The sequence below is a fragment of the Impatiens glandulifera genome, chromosome 3, assembly GCF_907164915.1.
Source record: "Impatiens glandulifera chromosome 3, dImpGla2.1, whole genome shotgun sequence".
NCBI lineage: Eukaryota > Viridiplantae > Streptophyta > Magnoliopsida > Ericales > Balsaminaceae > Impatiens > Impatiens glandulifera.
In genome coordinates this window covers 6,579,289-6,603,432 of record NC_061864.1, presented here as the reverse complement: position 1 = coordinate 6,603,432, position 24,144 = coordinate 6,579,289, and the positions used below count along the sequence as shown (strand labels likewise).

The 24,144-nt window shown below is 28.7% G+C and overlaps 2 protein-coding genes across 2 annotated transcripts; both read right to left on the bottom strand.

The window, feature by feature from the left end:
- Positions 1 to 5,400: 5,400 nt before the first annotated feature.
- Positions 5,401 to 8,436, bottom strand: LOC124928914 (myosin-G heavy chain-like). The gene is made up of 3 exons (XM_047469164.1): positions 7,747 to 8,436; positions 6,373 to 7,659; positions 5,401 to 6,269 (listed from the first exon to the last, which is right to left on the bottom strand). The coding sequence occupies exons 1-3, from the start codon at positions 8,149 to 8,151 to the stop codon at positions 5,691 to 5,693; spliced, it is 2,271 nt and encodes a 756-aa protein (XP_047325120.1). The 5' UTR covers positions 8,152 to 8,436; the 3' UTR covers positions 5,401 to 5,690.
- A 13,022-nt stretch (positions 8,437 to 21,458) lies between these two features.
- On the bottom strand, positions 21,459 to 22,928 carry LOC124931626 (transcription factor TCP9-like). The gene has a single exon (XM_047472139.1). It carries the CDS (start codon positions 22,682 to 22,684, stop codon positions 21,602 to 21,604), a length of 1,083 nt encoding a protein of 360 aa, XP_047328095.1. The 5' UTR covers positions 22,685 to 22,928; the 3' UTR covers positions 21,459 to 21,601.
- Positions 22,929 to 24,144: the final 1,216 nt, after the last annotated feature.

The window sequence follows — 24,144 nt, the reverse complement described above, 5'->3', positions numbered from 1 at the left end:
AGCAAATGTAGTGAGATAGCTTATTATGGACAGTGGTACACCTCTCACTTTCGTACATGTCTTTATAAGAACGTTACATAAATATAAATACTGCTATGTCTTAACACTATAAGACTTACTAACAGTGTTTCTTTTTTCACTTTTTGAAAAACATAAAAAATAAATTATTGTATTGATTTGACATAACATAATCATGTTTGTTATTTTTTTTTTATTTTGTATAGTAACACTTTTTTTTTCTATAATTCATTTATTAGTAGGAGAGACAAGAAAAAGAAAATGTCGGCCCAAACTATTAATTAAAGTGAGCATCTCTTTTATTAAAGTCCCATGACCCATCCCACGTGTCTTTCTTTTTTTCTATGTGGGCCTCCTGCAGCCCAATACAAAGGAACGGCATCTTATCACGTGACTATTATCCTTTCCCATGTCTCGTCCTCGTCTTTGCCTTCAGAGGTTTTTCATATTGGGATTTTTAAGATTATATTTTTTTTTTGGATTAAAAAAGAATTATTTGGATTTTTTTTAAGTATAAATGTTTTTTAAATAAAAAAAATCTTGAGAGAAAGTTCTAGATACCTAATTTAAGGCGTATCTAAGATAAATTATTAAAATATATTTAAATTTAAATTTTAGATTTAATAAAAATATAGGGGAACTTATGATTAAAATATATTGATGCGAAAACTAAACAAGCTTGATTGATTTAGGTTCTTCATTTTTTTTTTCAACAATTAATTATTTTGAATTAAATTATTATATACAGTATTTTCTTTTGAGAGATGGTACCTTTAGTTTGTTAACTTATCTATTTCTTCACTTATCTGTCATTATCTAACTTAAATAAGTTTGATTTTGGACTCTTTTAAAAAAAATATAGTGTAATTATTGGACTTTTTAGAGTTTTAATTTTGTAATTTTATATTATTTAATATCTAAATTTTCTTTATTATGTATTGAATTTACTACATTTTATCAATTAAAACTTCTGTAAGGTTAAGTTTTAGAATTGATCATCTTTATTGTTGCCAACATTTATTAGAGTTGACAGATTTGGACTACATTTAATTTTAGCTGTGTACTGCATCAATTGTTAAGGATTGCTGAAAGTATTAATTAAAAATAATAATGATTCAAACTACTATATATTAATTATTTTTTATTAAATAGTATGTATACTCGTAGCAAAAAAAAAAAAAGTAGGTCTAAATTTATGATGGGTTTATTTATATTCAATTAGTTTCAAAATTAGTTTTGGCTCCAAATTTAATTTTTGTTACAATTTTAGTTATTCAAGACTCAAACGAATTAACATAATATATTTTCATTTGAACATAATAATTTTCTTTTCTTAATTAATTTATCTCATTAATAAAATCAAAATAATATTTTATTTTTTTAATTATTCTTACGCATTACACATTTTTTTTAAAAATAAAACCGTAATTAAAAATTTTAAACCCGTAAAATTTAAAATAATACTTAATTAACTCAAATACGTCTAATTTGATAAATATTACATAAAGTTACGTCGTTATGAAACTCTTTAAAATTAAAAATACAAAATATATTTATATTCAAAATTTTCAGATCTTTACTTAAATTAAACATTTTTTAAGTCACTCAAGCAAACATTGACAAACTAAAATTGCGTAAATCTCGAAAAGAATATTCAATTTAAAAACAATGCGACTAAAACGTCTCCAAAGATATTTAATTTTAAAACGTGACAAATTATATAGAAAAAAAAATAATATTGTAGATGTTTTTGTTCATTTGCCCCACATATAAAATTTTGATGATTCGAGTCTTATAACATAATAGTTCAAAATTTGAGACTCAACAAGGACAAAAATTCTACTAGCTTGCCACATGTATAGGAGAGAAAAAAAAATATTTGGTATAAATACAATCTCAAACTCAAAACTCGCCACAATCCTCAAATTATTTCTATCTCTCAAATTTCTCCAGCGAAAATCATCTCCCAATTCAAAACTCTAACTCATGGTATTTCGTTTTTCAAATCTAGTTATATATAACATTTATTTTATTTATGATTTGTATGATAACGAACTTATTATTGTTTAAACATTTATTTTATTCATTATTTGTATGATAATGAACTTATTGATGTTTAATGCTCGATCAGAAACCAACAAATAGAACATCGTAGATTCGTAGTAGATAAAATATTAAACAAATCACCCTTCGTGGAACCTTAAAGGTATCGATTTTTGTTAGGAGGTGGTGCAAATGTTTATATTACATTTTTTTATAAAAACATCCAAAAATGTGCACATTTAGGGAAAAAACGTCCCTAAAATGCACATTTTAAAGAAAAAACGTCCCGAAATTGCATATATTCGGGAGAAAACATTCTGAAAGTGTTCATTTTCGGGACGTGATCTCTCGAAAGTGTTCTTTTTTGGGACGTTATTGTCCCGAAAGTGAATACTTTCATAACGTTTTCTCCAAAAAGTTATCTTTTTTAGACGTTTTTGTCCCGAAAGTGAACACTTTTAGGATATTTTTATTCATGTACTCATTTTCAGTTCAAAATGACCAATATAGAATGACCTTTTCGCAAGCAAAACGTCCTGAAAGTCTTCATTTTCGGGAGAAAACATCTCAAAATGAACAATTTCAAGACGTTTTTCTTCAGTTAAACTTACTTTCAGTTCAAAATGACCAATTTGGAATGACTTTTTGCAGGCAAAACATCTCGAAAGTCTTCATTTCGGAAGAAAACGTCCCAAAAATGAACACTTTCGGGACATTTTTCTTCAGTTACACTTATTTTCAGTTCAAAATGACCAATTTAGAATGACTTTTTCGCAGGTAAATTCTTAATGTGGGAATGACATTTGGGAACTTTCGGTAGGAAAACGTCTCGAAAGCTTTTATTTTTGAGAGAAAATGTCCTGAAAATAGAAACCTTCGAAAACTTTCAGGATGTTTTCTCACTAAATAAAAACTGTTAGGATTTTTCTCGCGAAAATGAAAACTTTTGAGACGTTTTTGTCCCAAAAATGTGCATGATCGGGACGTTATTCTCAAAATTCCAATCGCTAACTAAATCCTAATCACTAAACAAAAACATCCCGAATATGGATATTTTCAGGACACATCTAAATAATAACATATTTCAGAATTTATCTTTGCATCTTTTCGACATGCTTAGATACAATAAATATGTATAGAAAAGAATAATAGTAACAAAAAAAGGGAGACTTGAAAACTTACCTTTTGAGAACAATAAATCTCATTAATTGATTTTAACATTGAAGGCTTTGTTACCTTTCCACGTTATCCCATTATACTAAAGTTAATTGACATTAGTAAGAAACATTACTATTTCTAATTTACTATTAGTGTATTTATAGTAATGAATTGTTTATTTATTACTATAGAGTTTGAAGGTGTAGTCAAAGGGATGGAAACATTTCAATTTAAATTATCACTCAAACTATATTATATTATATTTGATTTGCATTTTTATTTTACTATTTTTCATGAAAAAGTAAAATTGTAATTATTTAAGTTTTGAACAAATTTAAAATTTGTTTTCTTTATAGGTTGGTAGATACAGTTGTCTCTAAGAAAAAAAAAAGTATATAAAATTCAAACCATCTGAAATTTTTTATTTCAATTCGGAGTAAAAAAATAAACTTTGGAAAATAAAATATGTTATCAATTTTGATTATTAATGTTAAAGTGGGCTTACTTTATTCAACTTATATATTCATCATTTTTTTTATTCTATTCTCTTTTTTCTTTCATTTCTTTCTTTTTTCTCTTTTAAAATTTATTTAATTAAAAAACAATTAATTATTTAAAATTATTATAATAATGTAAATTTATATAAATCAGTTTATAGTGAATATGATAAATTTAATTTATTTAAGAAAATAATAAATTATTTACATTTATATATGAGATATTTCTACTAATAACTGATGTTTTTTCATCAATTTTTTAATTAAAATTTAAAATTATATATTAATAAAAAATTATAAAAACGAATATACTTATATAATTTATTTTAAAATAAATAATTCATTAATATTAAGTTAATTTAATAAAAAAATATTTTAAATAAAAAACATTAAAGTTAAAAAATATATAATTAAAGAGTCGATTGTTTATTATTGATAATTTATAAAAAAAAATATTTAAAAAAGTTAAAAGTATTCAATCGGAATAAGTTGAAGCAAATTAACTAGGAAATATTTGAATATTCATAATAACATTTAATTCAAAAATATTTAATATTTCATTTACTTCTTTATATTATTGATAACAAAGAGTGTATTTGGCAACAGTAAACATATTAAAAAAAGTTTATTTTTTCATTTAATTTAATAAATATCTTAATTTTTTAAATACTCAATGCAATAATATTATAAAATAGATAGTCATTTAAGCACGACGACAAAAACATTACATTTCATAAAATCATAAAAATAACATAAAATTAACGTATGCGGAGATCTTTCAAAAGGTAATGAACTCTCCGACTGAATTTGTCAACTTCCCACATAGAACCTCATAAACTGTTAGGATGATAGAATTGTGAATGATCCACAATGATCGTTTAAAATTATTGAATGTTCTACGATTTCTCTTGAACCCAATTATCCATCCGAAAATAATGTGAATATAAGTATATAACCTCATTGTTTCATGCTCACAAATCTAGTTGTCTCAATTCACGATTTCAAACACGCACATTTTTGACATAACTCAATAAATACCAGTAATATTTCAAATAAGACTCTAAATACTAGCGACACACTTACCATGTAAAAGAAGACAATGGATCGTCTCCACATCTTTAAGAAAACATACGACATCGACTAACTAAGATAAAATATTTGCACATACATCTATCATCCGTTAGAATACCACCGTGAATCAAACTTCACCAAAACAAAGAGATCTTAGTAGAAATCTTATACTCTCAATCAAACTTCACCAAAACAAAGAGATCTTAGTGAAAATCTTATACTCTCAAGCACGACTCAACAAAGAGATCTTAGTGAAAATCTTATACTCTCAAGCACGACTCAGTTTGAACGTGATTATTAAAAATATAATAACAATGTCCCACGTAAACCCTTTTATTTTATTTTTATTTTTTTGGTAAAAAATTAAATTTTTGGGAAAAGCTCCACATCAAACTTATTCAAATAAATATCTATAAATTACTTCTCTTTTGTTTGTAAATGATTAATTATGTTTTTTTTTATAGATAATAAATTAGAAAAAGGTTGGCTTACTTTAGCCCTAGCACTGGGCTAGCACTAACCCGATTGATAAGTATAATGAAATAAACAATCTAAAAACTTTTAAAAGTAATAGAGCATTCTTATATAAATAAAGAAATAGTGAGATCCCAACTCTAGACTCTAGCTAGCAGGTACATTAAGCAATAAGAAACATCATTAGGATTTCATTTTAACCAAACAAAACAAAACAAAACAAACAAAAACAAAATAAACTTCTCAAGTCTCAAGTCTCGAGTCTCAAAAGTCTCAAGTCTCTAAAGTCTCAAGTCTCAAAAGTCTCAAGTCTCTAAAGTCTCAAGTCTCAAGTCTCAAAAGTCTCAAGTCTCAACTAATACTAAATGTGTGTGAATATGTGGCATACACACACACACATTTAATTTAATTTAATTAAATTAAATTAAATTATATGGTTTCCTCCTCTTCCTCTTCCTCCAGCAGCTCATCGAGGAGTTCTTTCTGAATTTGCTCCACTACTCGCTCCATTTCTTGGTCTTGTATAATTCTTCCTTCCTCCTCCCCAAGATCCCTTTCGATTATACCATCGATATCCTCCAGCACATTGCAATCCGCCGCTTCCAACTTCTTAATCTTCTCCAAGATCGTCTCAGCCACTACTTCCTTCCACGATTGCCCATTCTCTACGAATTCCTTCACTAAATCGAATATCAGTAATCTGTTACAGAAGAGGTTCATGTTAATACCTTCACTCCCGCTGCCTCCGCCGTCCAATAATTTTAAACTAGAAGACACCTCCTCCTCAAGCAGATGAAACACGGCCGGGTCCACTGACCCATGTACTCCCCCCGCAGTTATCATTCTCACGTAATCATTAAAACCCAATGATCCATTGCCGCTGTTTCCGGAAGAGTTCATCACCGAACGGGGCCCGTTTCCGTCGCGTCCAAACGTCAACGTTTTGGCTTGCACGCTCCTATTCTTCGACGAAGACGAGGAGCGGGCTTCCTCATCATTATCATATTCCTGTAGAGAAAGACCCCACACGAACAAATTGCATTACATTGAATTGAATTGAATCGAATCAGATTCACAAAAATATACAAATTGAAAATGAAAAAAAGGGTACCTGTTTTTTAGGTAATTTTGTTAATGGAGATGGTGGGTCTTTCTTGACATGAAAGAGGTTGGTGTTGCTAAGAAGATCGCTTGATAATGGAGTTTTCTTGGATTTCTCTTTCTTTCTTCCTAATTTGGACCGAAAGAAGGTCTCTTCCTTCTTGTTGTTCTTGATGGGAATGGGATTAGAGGATGATGATGCTTGTGATGTTGATGCTTGCGATCTATTCAATTGACTGCTGAGACAGAGTCGCTGGTCGCGTCTTATCTCTTTCCCCTTTTCTCGTTTCTTTTCTTCTTTGAGAACTGACGACGACTGATTTCTCAGCGTAGTTCCGACATCTGACACTGTTTCGGGTGTTTGTGTGGACGATTTCGAAGTTTGAGAGAGTGGTGAGTTTGCTCCTCCTCTGTTCTTAGGTTCCAAGAACCGTAGCCTTGGCGAGCAATTAGAAGAAGACGCGGAATCATCCCCTCTGGACTCCGGTTTCTTAGATTTCAAAAGGACGTTTTGATCAGACTGTCTGTTGTTGTTGTTCCTAACGGTATTGGCGGAATCATCCCCTCTGGACTTCGGTTTCTTAGATTTCAAAAGGACGACTTGATCAGACTGTCTGTTGTTGTTGTTGTTGTTCCTAACGGTATTGGCGGAATCATCCCATATGGACTCCGGTCTCGTAGATCTCAAAACGACGATAAATTCAGTTTTTCTTTCGTTGTTGCTGCTGCTGTTGTTGTTGTTCCTAACGGTATTGGTTATGTCTGAAGCAACATTCCTGGTAATAATATTGTCCTTCAACTGTTGGACGATCTGTCTAGTGTAGAGTTCTGGGCTTATGTTCTCTTCCTCTTCCAGCACTCTTAAGTCTCTTCTCCCAGTACTCTTCCTCGACAACTCCGTTAAATCCTCCATTGGTCCACTGGTATTTTCTCTGCTGCTCTGAAGTGACAGCCGGTGAAAATCAACGTCCGTCGACCTCCTCTCCGACGATACTCTGGGTGTAGCCGGTAAGGACCGAGAGCCCATGAAATCGGTGTCCAAGATGAACTTTCCGTGTTTTGCTCGTACATGTGTTGGGATCTTAGAATCTTTGGGAGCTGAATTGAGATGATGATGGCGGGATTTTAAGGAAGAAGAGTTTGTGGCAATAGATGATGAAGAAGAAGAACGAGGGCTGGTTTCAGGTAGAAGATCAAGACCCATAAGTCTAGCTACAAGATTTGGGGTTTTGGCTGAAGGGGAGATGCTGATTTCTGATGACAAATCTTCACTTCTTCTTTGTGTTCGAATACGCATCTACATTAATTTGACATACATTAAAAACAATAATTTAATGAGATCACTTGAGCTAGCAACAGGGTATAGATATATGAAGAAACTTACAGGATTAACATTTAAAGAAAGATCAGGATTTTGGATGACCGATGATGAGTTAGATAAGGATTCGGTGGGCGGCGGTGGCGGCGGTGGCGGTGGCGGGTCCATCTCCAAGCTGTTTCTTGGTGCTTCTGCTCCTCTGAGGATTGTGGATGCATGTTCTAGTTCTTCTGGAAGGTGATTAAAAGAGGGAACTGTCTTCCAGATAGGATTGGGAGTAGAATGAAATTGGTGGAAATCAAAGAATTGAAAGATTGCGTTGATACAGCCAGTGCTGGCGCCTTGTGTCGTGTGAATGTGGGGTTTTGGCTTCTTTGATCTGGTGGTGGTGGTGGTTGTTGTTCTTGATCCATTGTTGTTATTATTATTATTACTCCTTCCTCCTCCCCAGTGTTTCCAATCTCTGCCCATGTTTAGAAAGAGAATCAAGATGAAAATGACTAAAAGATGATGAGATATTTTTGAAGTGAAAAGGTGGGGGGGTTTCTTTTTCGCCTGATGATGGTGGGCGATGAAGAAAGAGAAGGATGATGAGGTAAGGAGAGGAAAGCTCTCATGTTTCTCAAAGAATTTAGTACATAAACAATGAAAAGTGTATGTACTTATATATTGAACTATTTCCCCCCTCCTCAAGAGTTTTTTGATTTCTAATGAAAATTTTAAATCAATCCATCCACAGTATTTGATTCATCTTATTTGAAATGGTGTTCTGGTTTGTACTGTTCTGGTTTATTAAATAAATTTTCAATTATTTTTAAAAAAATTGTTTGGTATTGATTTTGTAAGAAAAAATAATATTTATAAAAGATTTAGAAAGTATTAATTAATATATTTTAATTATTTAAGTAATTTAATTAATCTTAAGTTACAAGAATTAGGGTTTATGATTAATGAAAGAATGAATAAAATAACATATAATTATTTATAAAAAAATCAAATAAAACCAAACCGTACAAGGTGATTTATTTTTCTCTCCTTTATATCCGGAGGAAGTTCTGTATGATGATAAGGCTTACAGATTAGGGAAGTAATAAAAATACTGAAAAGAAAAGTGTCTCACAGTCACTCACTCACTCCCAGGATCAGGATCAGGTCAGGATAGGACAGACCTGAATCAGAGAGGAATGCAATCGGGAATTGAGAAGATGATGACATACATGTCAAGACTCGTGGTCTGTCGGTCTGTCTCTTTCATATCTTTCTATACATCTGTACAGATAGATAACGGGTCTATTCCACACATGTATCCCGCGCAGCATCAGAGGATCTCGAACTCACGTTTCAAAATAAAACAGGCTTAGATAAACACACCCCCACTTTCCGGGAGTTTTTTTATTGGGTTACTTAATTTTTAAATAAATCAAGTAAATCTTGATTTATTTTAAAAAATATGTTAATTGATATTCGAACAATTTCGAATTTGAATAAACCTAAATCAAATTTTGTTTTCGGTAGAACCGATAATTTTGGATCCGACACGAAAACACGACCCGAATTGAACACAAAACAAATCAGGTTAGGGTAATGTATTTTTTTGTTTGGTTCAAAATCAAGTCGACCTGATTAACTTGATAAATAAACACGTCAACCTGAAATCACCCAAAGTAAACTCGATAACCCGTTTATAAGTTTCTTTTGTTGAGTTTTATATTTTTTTCTGCTCACCCACTAATTTTATTTTGTAGAATTTTTTGTAAACGAATTTGTGATTTAGCTTCATTTTTATTTTATTTCATTTTAATTTAAAACATAAATATGAATTAATTACATCGAGTTGAGTTAGGTAAATCGGGTCGGGTTTGTGTCAATCACAAAATAAATAGGTCAAGTTTATGTTAGAGATTTTGACATGAATTAGTAAACAAACTAGGTTAAGGTTAGTACCGCTCAACTCGTTAACCTGCCAATCTGAACTCGCCAACTTGAAACTAACCTGAATTATCACCCCTAATTTTCGGGTTTCGAATCGAATTTTAAACATATTCGAATTTAAATACGATTTTTTATTTGATTTTCGAGTTGGAGTTTCAACTCGAAAACCAAAACGAAAACCTAATTAAATATTTGATTATATATTATATAATTTATTACATTTAATTAAATAATTATATATAATATATTATATAATTTATTACATTTAATTAAATAATTATATATAATTTATTAAAAATATATTAAAAAATCAAATTCGGTTTGGTTTGGTTTTATTATAATTTTCAAATTTGGTTCAATTTTTGAATTAACTAAAAATAAAAATTTGTTGAAAACTGAATAACTCGAAAATCGAACCAATGAACACCCTTAATAAGACCATTTTAAAAAATTTTAATATTTTGATTAATGAATTAAGTAATTTTATTTATAAGAAATTAACTAAACCGTGTTTAATTAAAATAAACTGATCCATAATCTCTTGATTTTCTTAAAAATATTGAATGGGTAAAATGATTTTAATTTTTTTTTTTTCAAAAAGACAATTATATTTTTTTTAATGTTTAAAATTAGAATGACATTCTACAACATGATTGTTTTCCACTTTCATTTAAGAATATTAATACATAATGATATTTTTTAATATTTTATTAATAAATAAGTAATGATAAGTAAATAAAATAATATTTGATTATAATTGGATTAAATAAATATACATTCTCTTTATGCTTCTTCCCTTCCTTTCATAATTTTTCTCCAACAATATGATAAAAGAAATAAATAATAATAATAATAATAATAATAATAATAATAATAATAATAAATTAGTTCTATCATTGTCACCAATTCAAATAAAAGACATTTACCGTGGGCTGTGATGCTAACTAATACGTTAAAAATAATAATAATAAAAAAGTGGTTTCTCTTATTAGTTGTTTTCGTGACATGCACTAGCTAGCTATATAGTTAAAAAAACAAAAATATAAGAGGAATCTAAATATGATCAGACTACTTACTTACACCATGCATGAAAGAATATCATTAATTTTTCTTTGAAAGAGACAAGTGTCTGGCTCTAGCCTGCACTAAAAACACATCTATACGGATATGGTCCCAAAATAGTGATCATGACTCATGAGACCCTCCGGACCCGAGGCCGAGGAAGAAACCAACTTACTTACTTACTTACTTACACCTTCAACGTGAACATAGTTAAGTTTCTAATGGAACACGGTTTAGTTTGGTTTGGTTTGGTAGTTTTGTTTAGTTGTCCCGTGTGCCTAATTTGTCTTTCAAATGGAACACTAAATTTTCTTTCTTTTGCATAGGATTCTTTTCTTATAAGAAATCATTATGGGCAAGTTGTAGTTGTAATGATATTAACCTTGGCATGGTACGTTAGTACATATAGCTAGATACAGCTTCTAACCACCAAAAGGCAAGTAATTTAAAAGAGGCAGACGAAGTAAAAGTACCGTAATTAATGATATTTTTATGTAGCTATTAACTTTTACTGTCAATGGAAATTTTATTTGAAAAAAATAGGAAAGGAGCAAAAAGGGTAGATGAGAATAGTGCAAAAAATCCTTAAATTCTTAAATGAAGCAACCTTAAATTAAGCAATGACCCCACTTTAGTTTCACCCACTTCTTTTACTTCTTCTTCCATTGACTTCTCTCTTTAGGAAACATTTCCTTCTCATAATCAATATTTACTGCTACCTAGCTGCTAGCTGTTGCATGGCTTGCAGTTACTACTCAGTTTTACTGTTCACAATTACACTCATCATCATCATGACTCATCTCTTCAAATTTCAAAACCCATTCAAATGGTTACAAATTTGTCATTATTTAAAAAATCCCAACTGGCTCCACACCACCTTACTTAATTGAATGAATTAATATAATCAAAAATTACAAATGGTGGATGAGTTGCATGCAGAGCGAGCAGAGAACCTGGGGACCGCACAGATATATGATCCCATCCAGCTAATAATTGTTTAAATGGTTTTGTAAATAAATTTGATTAAGAAATATATAAAACTATTTATTACGCGATAAATACTTGTTTGTTTAAAGCCTGTGTCCTGAACAGTGTCAGATTCCCTATAAAAAAATATTCCTGACCACCGCTAACTCGAATCTCAGAGAGGAGAGAGAGAAGAGAGAGAGGAGAGAGGAGAGAGGAGAGAGGAGAGAGGAGAGAGGAGAGAGGAGAGAGGAGAGAGGAGAGAGGAGAGAGGAGAGAGGAGAGAGAGGAGAGAGACAGAAGAGAGGAGAGAGAGAGAAACTGTTCAAATTTCAAAAGTACATAGATTTCGCTAATGTCGCGGGAAGTTAGGGCATTAAGTGACCGTTTGAGGATAATTTTTAATTACTATTTCCTCGTAAGTATAAAACCTGCTAGCTAACCATATTTTTATATAACATTTTTTAATATTTCAATTCATACCATTATTTTAAACCAAATGTAATATTTATATGTAACATAGAAAAAAAGTCAATACTAATAAAGGACTCTTACAATTTGAAATACCCTAGTAAGTTATAAAAAATGAAATTAATAATAATATTTAAATAATTAAGTCAAAATTACATTCAAGTCTTATTTTTAAACACAACAAGTTACACAAAACCTATTTTAACTTTGTATTTATTCTTAGAGCTGGTTTGATTTACTGATTTTTGGGTAAATTCTTTGTGTCACTTAATTTAAAAATAACTAATTTCTTAAAGTTAAATTACCATTATACCCTTTCAATAGAGAAGATAGAGATATGAGGAAAAATATATTTTGATATTTTGTTGAAGGGATGGAATAAATGAAATGAAATGAAAGAAAATATTAACTTTATAAGTAAAAATAATAAATAAATAAATAAAAAACCAATATGAAAGAGGCTCTTGGTAAAAATTTAAAAAACTCTACTAGAGAATGAATTTGATTTTATAATGTTTTTTTATGATGATAATTAACTAAATGATTCATAAATACAAATCGGTTTTGTATTACCCACGTATCTTGAGTTTATTTATCTTTATTTTAGTTATTTCACTAACCAAATTAGATATAAAATAATATTAAACATTAGAAAAAAATAATCGTATAAACAAGACATTATGTGTTAGTAAAATATTCATAATTTTTGTGTGCAATATTATTATAATTTGTTCGTTAGGTTGATTCCACGTTATTTTTGTTGGAAAAGTTTTGAGAAACAATAATCATAAAAAACTTTGTTATTTTGGATAAAATACTATTATTAACGTATTATTAATGTTGGAATTCTTACGAACTATATGTTGGAATTCTTACGAACTATATGGACATAAAAAAAAATATTGTATTATAGTAAGTCGTTATCGTAAAGTTAATTTAATGTGTCACATAAAGGTGGAATTGACGATTCACTCAATTTTACATTGTCAATGATTAAATTTACTATGTCATGTCTGAATTCTTTGATAGTTGCTGAAAACTTTGGATTGAGATAGTTGATATGACAGACTTACATATTTGAGTTACCATCCCGATAATTTTTTAGTAAATTATATATTTTGAGACAAATCGTCAAATCTTTAATTATCACAATCATCTAATTTGTATCATTTATAATATTATAAATATGACGTTCTCTAATATTTGTTTTGGAAAGTCGACAAAGTTAATCGAGAAGTTAATTGTTTTCTTAGATGTCTCATGTCTGTAAACTCGTTAATCTGGTTAGGCAATGTGTTTGTATTTTTTCTTCTTTATTTTATTGTTTCGGTGACTTTTTATTTTATTTTTTAATGACAATATTTGAACTATTCTTTTAATTTTTAATATACATCAAATAATTTTAGAAAATATAATAATAATTTATTACTTAAAAATTGTTATTTCACATTTTTATGCCATTAATCAACCCAATATTAATATATATTATACCCATCTTTTTAGAGAAAACTCCCCACAATGGAAATTTAGACCAAGGAGTTAAAAGTTCATGGAATGCAACCCTATACATGTAATGTAATTGAGGAAAGGGGAATATAATTATTTGGACTACTTTTCTAAATTATAACATTAGGAGCTTGTTTAATTTTTTGACTATTTGAATATATATATATATATATATATATATATATATATATATATATATATATATATATATATATATATATATATATATATATATATATATATATATATATATATATATATATATATATATATAGTTTGAGGTTTGATTTCAAAAATGTGCTTTTAATATATTATTATTACTATATATATTGGTTAAACATATATACTTTAATTAAACTCAGTTATCTTTCTAAATTTCCATAAAGATATCATGAGTTATTCCTTTGTTTGGTTCTTCTCATGACTTATCTAGCTTCAAAGTGCATAGTTATCTTGTATTCACCCAAATTATTTGATACAAGGCCGTGATTAACTGCACTAGATTTATTATTGTAATTTTTTTTGTCCAAATAACACTTTCAATTGTTGATGATTTTTTTTTATATATATCTTGATTGTATTAGTGATCCTCATATATGAGTCTATGCTTGTTCCCTTTTTTGGTGACAATGAGATTTATAAAACCATTAGAGTTGGATCGGAGTTGCTTTTTCAATAGTACAATGAAGAGCTTTCTGAGTTCAATTTTCATAAAAGTCTTCTCATAGTTACATATCAATAATTTGTAATTAATAGTTTATAACTATTTTGATTATATACATAAATTATTAGTTTTTAATTGGTACGATATTTATTGTTATTATATATCAACTTGGGTGAAGACGATTTACATTACCATTCATAATGTTCGGTAAAATAAATTAGGATTAGCTTAATTGGTTCATCCGATTTTTACATCTCAATTCTAATTCTAATTGTTATGAAACTCAAACAATCTTATCTTTAAAAATCAGACTTATTTTGGAAACGCCTTTATGAATTATCCTTAATGGCCCTGCAATTCAATATATATATATATATATATATATATATATATATATATATATATATATATTACCATGTGATTTCAAAATTTTCAACTTGTTCTAACTATTTAGTATTTATATTCTGGTTTAATTTTCAAATATTGATCTTATTTAAACTTAAATTTCTTTGACAATGTATTTTTAAAAGATCAAATATTAATTAAAAAAAATAATAGTATATAATGATTGAAAAATAAAAAATAAAAAACATATAAATTAGTATATAATTATGAAATCAAGGAAATAGGAAGCTCATTGTATGAGCATAAGGCCACACATAGGAAGGTCCCCACATTCTCTCTTCTTCTTTACGTACTATTATTATTTTATTGACTCTGGATTTTAAAATAAATTTATAGCATTTATAATCCTCTCTTTTTAATATATAAACATAACTTCATTTTAAAACATTTCACTTTTTGTTTTGATCGAAACATTTCACTTTCAAACGAATCATTAAATTGTGATTTTTAAGATTATTATTCAACTTGAAAAAGGTGTATGGAAGGAGGGATTTTAGACCTTGTTTGGAATAAATCTACGTCATTATCATTATTAGTTTTTATTAAATAAATATTAATTAAATAATATAAAATACAAGTAAATTGTTACATATTAAAATTAACCTTTAAGATAATAAATGTTAAACAAAACCTTGGTGGTGTTGGTGTAACATGTTATTTTTTAAATGACTGCTAGTTATGACCACCACCATCGATCCAATATATTAATTTTTCATTTTTTTATTATCATTTTATATTATGGTATATCTCTTACCTTTTTGTTTGTACAATATTTATTTGGTTTTAGTTTTTGGTTACTAACTAAATTATATAGTTCAAATAACATTAAGAGGATTAGGAGTAGAAAGTGGTTAATTAGTTATATGTTAATATAAATTTTTAAATCATAATACATTGTAACTAAATAAAAAATATTAAACGAACACAATCAAATAAACACTCAAAGCATTTACAGTTGGAGGTTGGAACCTAGGTTTTAAAATTTTATTGTGATTAAAACCAAATAAATATCACTTAACAAATATTAGTTGAATGTTGATTGTATGTAATATTTATACATGAAATTTATATTTCTTAAAATAACTAATGATAATGATTATATGGTATTATTAAAATATACATGTACAAAAAAATAAAACTATATATTAGATTTAATAATTACTCTTCTAAATCTTGAAAGAGTATAATCCCCTTAGGTTATAAGGCTACCCCACCTGGGCCTGGTTAATAGGTTTTGTTAGAATGAAAGCCCATAACCAACTAACACCCATCTGGGCCCAAGAATTTCCACAGTACACTTTGGAAATATCCCATGGCAAAATTATTTATCCAGTTTCAAATTCCCTTTATACATTTGTATTTTAAAAAATAATGATAAATAAGGGGCATTATTTTATATGCTAACCTTTCTTTAATTTAATTATTTAAATACAAAGATATAACATTGATTCATTAATTTGTCTAGACACTTATTTTTGTGGTTGGGTATCATGCAATTTATATATAGAGATATATAATATTTTGATGTTAAAATAAAATTAATAATAATTTAACTTAATTGATTAATTATCTCTTTACAAACTTAGTTGATGAGTTTAAAATATATGAATGCATAGTTTGCATTACAGGTGCTGACTTAATTGCATGATTCAAGAGCCAATCATGCAATTATCTTACTTTTTTCAGACATTGACATGATTAAAAAACAAAACAAAACAAAAAATTATGTTAATCTCCAAATGAAATAAATATAAGAAAGTCACTTTATTACATTATAAATGATTTATAAAATATTTAATAAATTGGTTGTGAATTAGTTTTATGCTGGTAGATATTTGAAGAATAAAAAAACAAGATAAGAAGATAGATGGTCCCACAAAACCTGCTAATCGGGGGCAAAGAAAACCTGGACGAGGCTGTCCTGTCGAGCTAATTTCATGTCATTTTTTCCTTTAAATCATGCATTAACATAATTTTTATCATTTAAAATCTTAAAATTCATATTTTAATTTTTGTAAAATTTAAATATTAAATAATATTACACTAAAAGCTTAAATAACATATTTTTTCGAATTATTTTTTTATATATAAAAATAAAACTAAAAAAAATTAAGAGAAACAGTAACAAACCTATAATAAATAAATAAACAATAACTAAGAGAAAGACGGGCCAGCCTTGATAAGCGCCGGACCATGTCGACTGACCCCACAAATCAAACCCAATATCAAAAAAAAAAAAATTGAACAATCAAGTTATTTGTAACTCGTATTCGGGTATTTTTATTAAATTTGGCTATTTTTTTTTAACTGTTATATGAATTTTGGCTCTAATTTAGAATTGAGTTATATACGAAGAAGTCGATAAAAAACATGTCTTTTATTATAATATATTATTTTTGTTTTTATAATTAGTTTGACACATTTATAAATAAAATTATATTTCAAATATTTTGGAATTATTTTTAAGGAGAATATTTTTTTCGAGATTTACCCATTTTATTTTGTTGAAGATGATTTGGGTGATTAAAAAAATGTATGATTTAACAAAATATTTGAAATTTTTTTAACCAAATTTGGTATTTAGTTTTTACTAAATTTTAAAATGATATAATTTTGTGTTTGGTTTATTAGTTTGGACGTATTTATATTTTAAATTATGTATTTTTTTTTTAAATGTATACGTTTCAAATGATAAGATTAAGATGCAGTTTGAACATTTAAAAAAATATAATAAATTATTTAGGAAAAAAATACCATATAAAGTAAAGTAAGAATACTGAAAATCGTTATTTACGAAAATTCTCAAACATTAATTATAGAAATTTCAAACATCTCAAATATATTTATAAATTTTATCAATCTATTTTTCTTAATTATCTGACTCAACTTTGAGAAAATATTTTAAAATTGGACAATAGTATTTATTACAGTAAATATTTCAAATAAAAAATAACTTAATTAAACATACTTAAGGATTTAGTTTCCCAGCCATGATTTATTTAGAATTATATCATATTTTCTCATAAATAATTATAAATGTTTATTTTAAGTTTAAAAGAAACCGTAGAACGTTTAATGATCGCAATCGACCGATCCATTTACTTCACAACAATATTATTATGACGTTTGGAGAGATTTCTTTTAGAAAATCGGTGAAAGTTGTCGGTAATCTCATTGATCTTTGAATATTTCCGAGCTCGTTAAAGATTGATGTTATATTATGTTTATTCGTTGGTGAACTTTTTGGCTTATGTTTCCACTGTTGGTTTTTACTTGTTAATTACATTGTGTTTGGTGACATTGTTTTATATTGTTTTTATCGTTATGTTTTAAAAAAAATATATTTATATCATATTGTTGGGACCTTTTAAAAAAATTTACAAATGTTTTTATTTATTTTCTTTTAACACATTTAATCTAATATATATATAATGATGCTTAATTTTTAAAGTGTCCGGATTGACAGGGTCAATAGTTGTGGTTAATTTGGATATATATGTGAGAGTAAATGGATAGTTGGGTTGGATTGTGAGTTGACCCGCCCATAAACTTAAAACTATTAAAAATTAAATTAAAAATGTTATAGGTATGGTTCAAATTTGTAACATAACAAAGCAAGTACAACCATTTAACCAACTAAGCTAATAATACTTTATATTTTAAATTCAACACAAAATTTGATGAACGCGTGGTTCATCAATAGTTTTTAATCGGTCATAATTCTCTTTTAACTCTGCGCTATAGATTTCACTATTATTAGTGAGCAATAATGGACGAATTTCGTCATATTTATAGAGATAGGGAACATAATTCATATGAATATAGTAAGTCTCGCATTGACTACTTTAATGGTAGTCTTTACATTTTCTCTTTCACTCGTAGTATGGGGAAGAAGCGAACTCTACAAATCAAACTAATTGAGTTGAAGAATCAAATTGTATTAATTGTTTTAGAGATCGTTCTGCAATGTGAGAGTAAATTGATACTTGAGTCAGATTGTGGATTGACCCGTACATAAACTTAAACAGTTAAAAATAAAATTAAAAATGCTATTACATTTTTACTGTAATTTATATCATTACTCGTGTGGGATAAATGCTAGTATAAATAAGTACCATACTTGTACTTATGCAATTTTTGTATTCTAATTTGGCAAGGTTGTTTTGTAAAATTGTGAATATTAAGGAGGAGAAGATGACTATCATTGTCTCGTCAATGGATCGTCGTAAAATATAAATATAAATATAAATATAAATATAAATATAAATATAAATATAAATATAAATATAAATATAAATATAAATATAAATATAAATATAAATATAAATATAAATATAAATATAAATATAAATATAAATATAAATATAAATATAAATATAAATATAAATATAAATATAAATATAAATATAATGATGACGTGCATAATAGTGCATAATAAATCATTAAAATTTATAAAAAAGAAATTGCATAGATATAGTTATGGTCCAACATGGGCTTAAGTAGGCTTATAAATGGATCATGCATAGATGTATATTTAGGACAAACAAAAATATATATTATGGTTTTGTTAGATTTGGGTTTTCCAAATTACCCAATCAAATCAATTGTCATTTCACTTCCCCTCTCATTCTTTAAATCAATCAAGTCATTCACCAAAATCCTAAAATACCTTTTATTTTAAATTATAATTATTTATTTTATTTATATATATCAATACCCTTTAAGTCTTTTTACTAAAAAAAATATCATTATTTCCTCAAAATAATCACCAATTATTATCAATAATCATTTTCTCTCTCTCTCCAGGTTATTTAAATAACCTGGACTGAACAGGCCCTATGGTTTGTTCGGATTGAGGTTATTGTAATAACCTAGAGGGGAAAATGAGTGATGATTTGTGATGATTTTGAGTAGATGAGAATATTTTTAGTAAAATTACTTAAAGGGAAGTGTTCAGAACTTTTTCCTTCGGGTGAAGAACGAAGCTTCGTCTTTGTTTAAAGGGTATTGATATATAATAATAAAATAATAAATAGTAAATTAAAATAAAATAAAATGTATTTTAGTATTTTAGGTAATGAATTGAGTGATAAGAGAAATACTGAAAAGATGTTTTAGTGGGTTTGGTTATTTAAATAACCCCAATCGAACAAGGCCTATCTCTATATTCTGGAATCCGGATCTGTTTTGAAAAAAAATAAAATAATTTTATTTAAAAATTAGTTTTTAAAATATATATTAGAATATTGTAGATATAATAATATTTTAGAATACATATATCTTAATCTTTTAGAAATACAATAGTAGGCTGCCCTAGAGGTTTGTTGGGCTTAGCGTCTCATTCAATCTCTATGGCCTTGTTCTCTTTGGGTTTTTTAAAAAACCCATCCCAAATCAATTTTCTAATCAATTACTTCTCAACAATCAAATCACTCATTTCATTAACTAAAATACTAAAATACCCTCTATTTTAAATTATTATTTTTTATTTTATTCATATATATCAATACCCTTTAAGTCTTTTTATCAAAAATAATTATCACCTCCTTAAAATCATCACCAATCATTACATTTTTCCCTCTCTAGGTTTTTTTAAAAACCCCAATCCGAACAAGGCCTATGTACAAATTTTTGGGACCTTAAAGTTCACCTATATATCATTAGTTAATTTATCACAGTACTATCCAAACGAAAACTCTCAAAATTAAGTAATTAAAATATTAATAATACAAACAAAATAAAGAGATTTTAAATATCAATGTAGCATATTTGTAACAAATTAAAAATATATTTAAAATAAACAATATATTATATATATACTCAAAATATTGTAGACTAATTAACCTCAAAATGATGAAATTCTAATACTAATGTATAGTTGATATCGAATTGAATACGGTTAATACTCTACTTAAAAAAATCAAAAAAAAACCAATGGATTCTTTAAGCCTTTTTCTTGCTATGAATTCTAAGAGAATGAATTGTGTCCTATTTTAACACATAAATGTTACCTATTTAATCTTAAATTCAAAAACCTAATTATTTTATATGGAAAAAGGTAAAATTGTGATTTCATTATTCAATATTCCCTAATAACTCATAAGAGAGAACTCATTAAGTTGAAAGGTAAATTATTAACTCGTGATTATATGGTAATGAATAATGATAGTTTCTTAAATTAAAAAATAAAATAAAATAAAATAATAATAATCATGATTATATGGTAATGAATAATGATAGTTTCTTAAATTAAAAAATAAAATAAAATAAAACAAAAATAATAATAATAATTCCTTTGTAACTACTAATGCCTTTTTATTTGCCTATTCCTCACTATTTAACTCTCAACTTCTAAATGGGCTCGGAACCTTTTGATTGTCGGGCTGTATAGTGCTCTTCCAGTTTTCACATTCCTCACAAATGGTTGCACTTTTTAAAAGTTGTCATTAGGATATTAAATAATTAGTTTTTAAAAAGCTCAAATATATAACAAAATTTTAATTAGTATAATCAATTCGATTCATTAAAACTGAGTTGTCGAAATATCTAATATTTATAAACTACCCAAATTCAAATAAACAATTTCTCAAATTTGTATCCATCAATATTAATGTTAAAAAACAAAAACATGTTTAACTAAATAATAATGATAGATGGAAGATCTTTAGATGAGTTGTCGATTAAAATTATTTACGAAAGTATTGGAATGAATGAATGACAAAGACATATATTTTAATTAAACATATGAATAATAATTTTGTTTTTTAAGGAAAAAAATGTAAAAAGTAAATAGTTAGAAGGGGATAAAATAAAAGCAAAAAATGAGAATTTTGCAGACAAGATGATGACTACAACTGAACTAGTACTAAAGAGAGAGAGAGATACGAAGAAGAACACAACAGACTCTTTAAAATCCTACCCATTTGAAGATGGAGTCGATTGATCATCCCCATTGTTGTTGTTAACCATGAATTGAAGCTCTTTCTTATCATCATATATCTCCAACGAGAAATCCCTAAGCAGCATTTGACTCCTCTTCATCGCATTCGTGCTCGAGGTCGAACTTGGCGCCATTCTAGATTTCTCCTCACTTACCGACCCTGAAGACGCCTGAACATCGCCGCCGCCGCCGCCGCCGAATTCAATGCCTGATGATACAAAATTTGATATGGGTCTACCTGATAAACTGAAAACAGGCGTCGCCGCCGCCGTGGGAAATGCCCATATTTGCGGCTGATTTGATGGGCCACCACCAACGCCGCCTCCTTGAGGAATCATAAAGAATGCGCCGCTGGGAACCGCCGTAGACGGAAAGACACCTGCTCCGCCCATTGCCGCCCACACGGGCAACATTCCCTGCGGCATCATCGATGATGTGATAGGGGTGGTGAAGTTAGACGACGACGATGATGTTTCGTTTACGTCAAAGAACTCGCTGTTACAAGCTCGCTTTCTCTTTTTCTTCACCGCCGACTCCCCTACCACCTCTGCTGTGGTGATGGTCGCGGCCGTAGACGGCGTTGTTGGGATCTTCAAGGTACCGTTAACAGACACCGCTATTGCAGGTATCGTTCCTGTTCCAGTGGCCTCGATTATGGCAGGTTCAGCCCTTTCGAGCAACCAACGTATTGTCTCCCCGTCGGATTTATGACCTAATTCTTTTGTCAGCTGGAAAATCCTCGCAGCGCAGGGAGCCGGCATGCGAATTCTCCTTCCACGGCCTTCCACTTTCGTATGACGATCCTTTGAAGCTTTCTTCGCCGGGAAAATCTGTTTCTCCACCGGAATCATTCCAGCAAGGTCAGAACCTGTATGCTCTTCCTTTGTCAAACAAGGAACAATAGTTGGCTGGGAACAATAACCCTTCGACTCCTCTGACGGGACCCTCTGTGGGTCCTTCTTCTTCATCTTCTTCGCCAGTAACAGATCAGATGATAAAATATTATCTTTCTCCTCGTCGTCTTCCCCCCGTCGTCGTTGGTATTCAATCGACGCCATAATAAACCATTCAAGAAAGAAACCCAGAAACGAACTGAAACCCAGAAAGCATTCAGATTGATTTCAGAGCATCAAGAATAAGGAGGAATCCATTCTTTTTCTATAAAAAATACAGATTGACTTCCAAAATATCTTTGTACAATGATTAAAATTCAAGATTGTCACTAGAAGTAGTATAAAACAACGACAGAGTATGAATATGAAAAAGAAGAGAAGAAGAAGGAGATAGCGAATGGGCAGCCAAACCCTAGGAAGAAAGAATAGGATAGGAGCCCACACTTATCCTTTGAAATTCCTATCTAAAAGGGGGACCCCCAAAAGTTCTTTTTTATGCACAAGGGCAACTTAGATCCAACGGCTACCAACGCTCGCATACTTTGTGGGTCCGCTTTTCTATGACACGTGCCGGGACCCACTACTTTTGTGATTTGCCGTTATTATTTGGTCAAACCCTACCAAACGGCTTAACTTCGGTTCAACTCCCTCCGTGAACCGGAAACTTTTAAAAATGGCCCTTTAAATTTTCCTGAGATTTAAATTTAGTCCTATAATCCTAATCATTCTACTTTGTTAACCATAACATTATTTTTTCAATATGTAATGATATATTATTGTATCACGATTCACGACCCTAAAATGACACTGTATCTATCTCTAATTCACCCACATATATAAATTTTAACATCTTCTATAATAAATTAATTTGAATATCTACTATAGTAATTCTTCTTCTTTGATTTTGCATATTAATTTTAAGACTATTTAGAATTTTAACACATAATTAATAATTCGGGTTAGTTGAAGCTTGTTGCTTGTTTTGAGATTATTTGATACAAAAATTATTTCATGCATGTACAATGAATGAATTAACAAGATACTTAAACAACTAAGTTCGCTAAATTGTTTAAGAAAAAAAAGCTTAAAAGTAAAGTACACTTATCTCGAGGATGATATGGTTGTAGAAGAACAGAACAGAAGCAGTGATAGGGCAACTCTCCTTTGGCATGACAATATTCAATCATATGATATATAGATTTGCATGCCCAAGGAGAGTATCCCTAATACTGGTTCGCTCACTTTATTTTTTTTTTTAATTAAAGGTAATATGATACAAACCGCTCACTAAGATGTCTCTCTTGTTATTTTTTGCTGCTATATATATATAAAGTCCATTGATACCCTGCGAGATTTATAAGAAGTTGAAAATGGCATATGCCATGGATATCCTGGTTTAGTGAAAACTCAATATTCTTAATATATATGATCCTCTCTCGACCTCGATCGGCCATAGATACTCAGATAGTGTGTTTGTAAAGGTTGAATGGGAAGGAAATGAAACAAAAGGAGATGCTGCGAATAGCTATTTATTTGTAAGTGTAATTAAAGCACTCCAATTAATGCATGGCATATCCTCTTGCATATTCTACTTTCTAGAAATTGCTAAAAAAAAAATCATACTA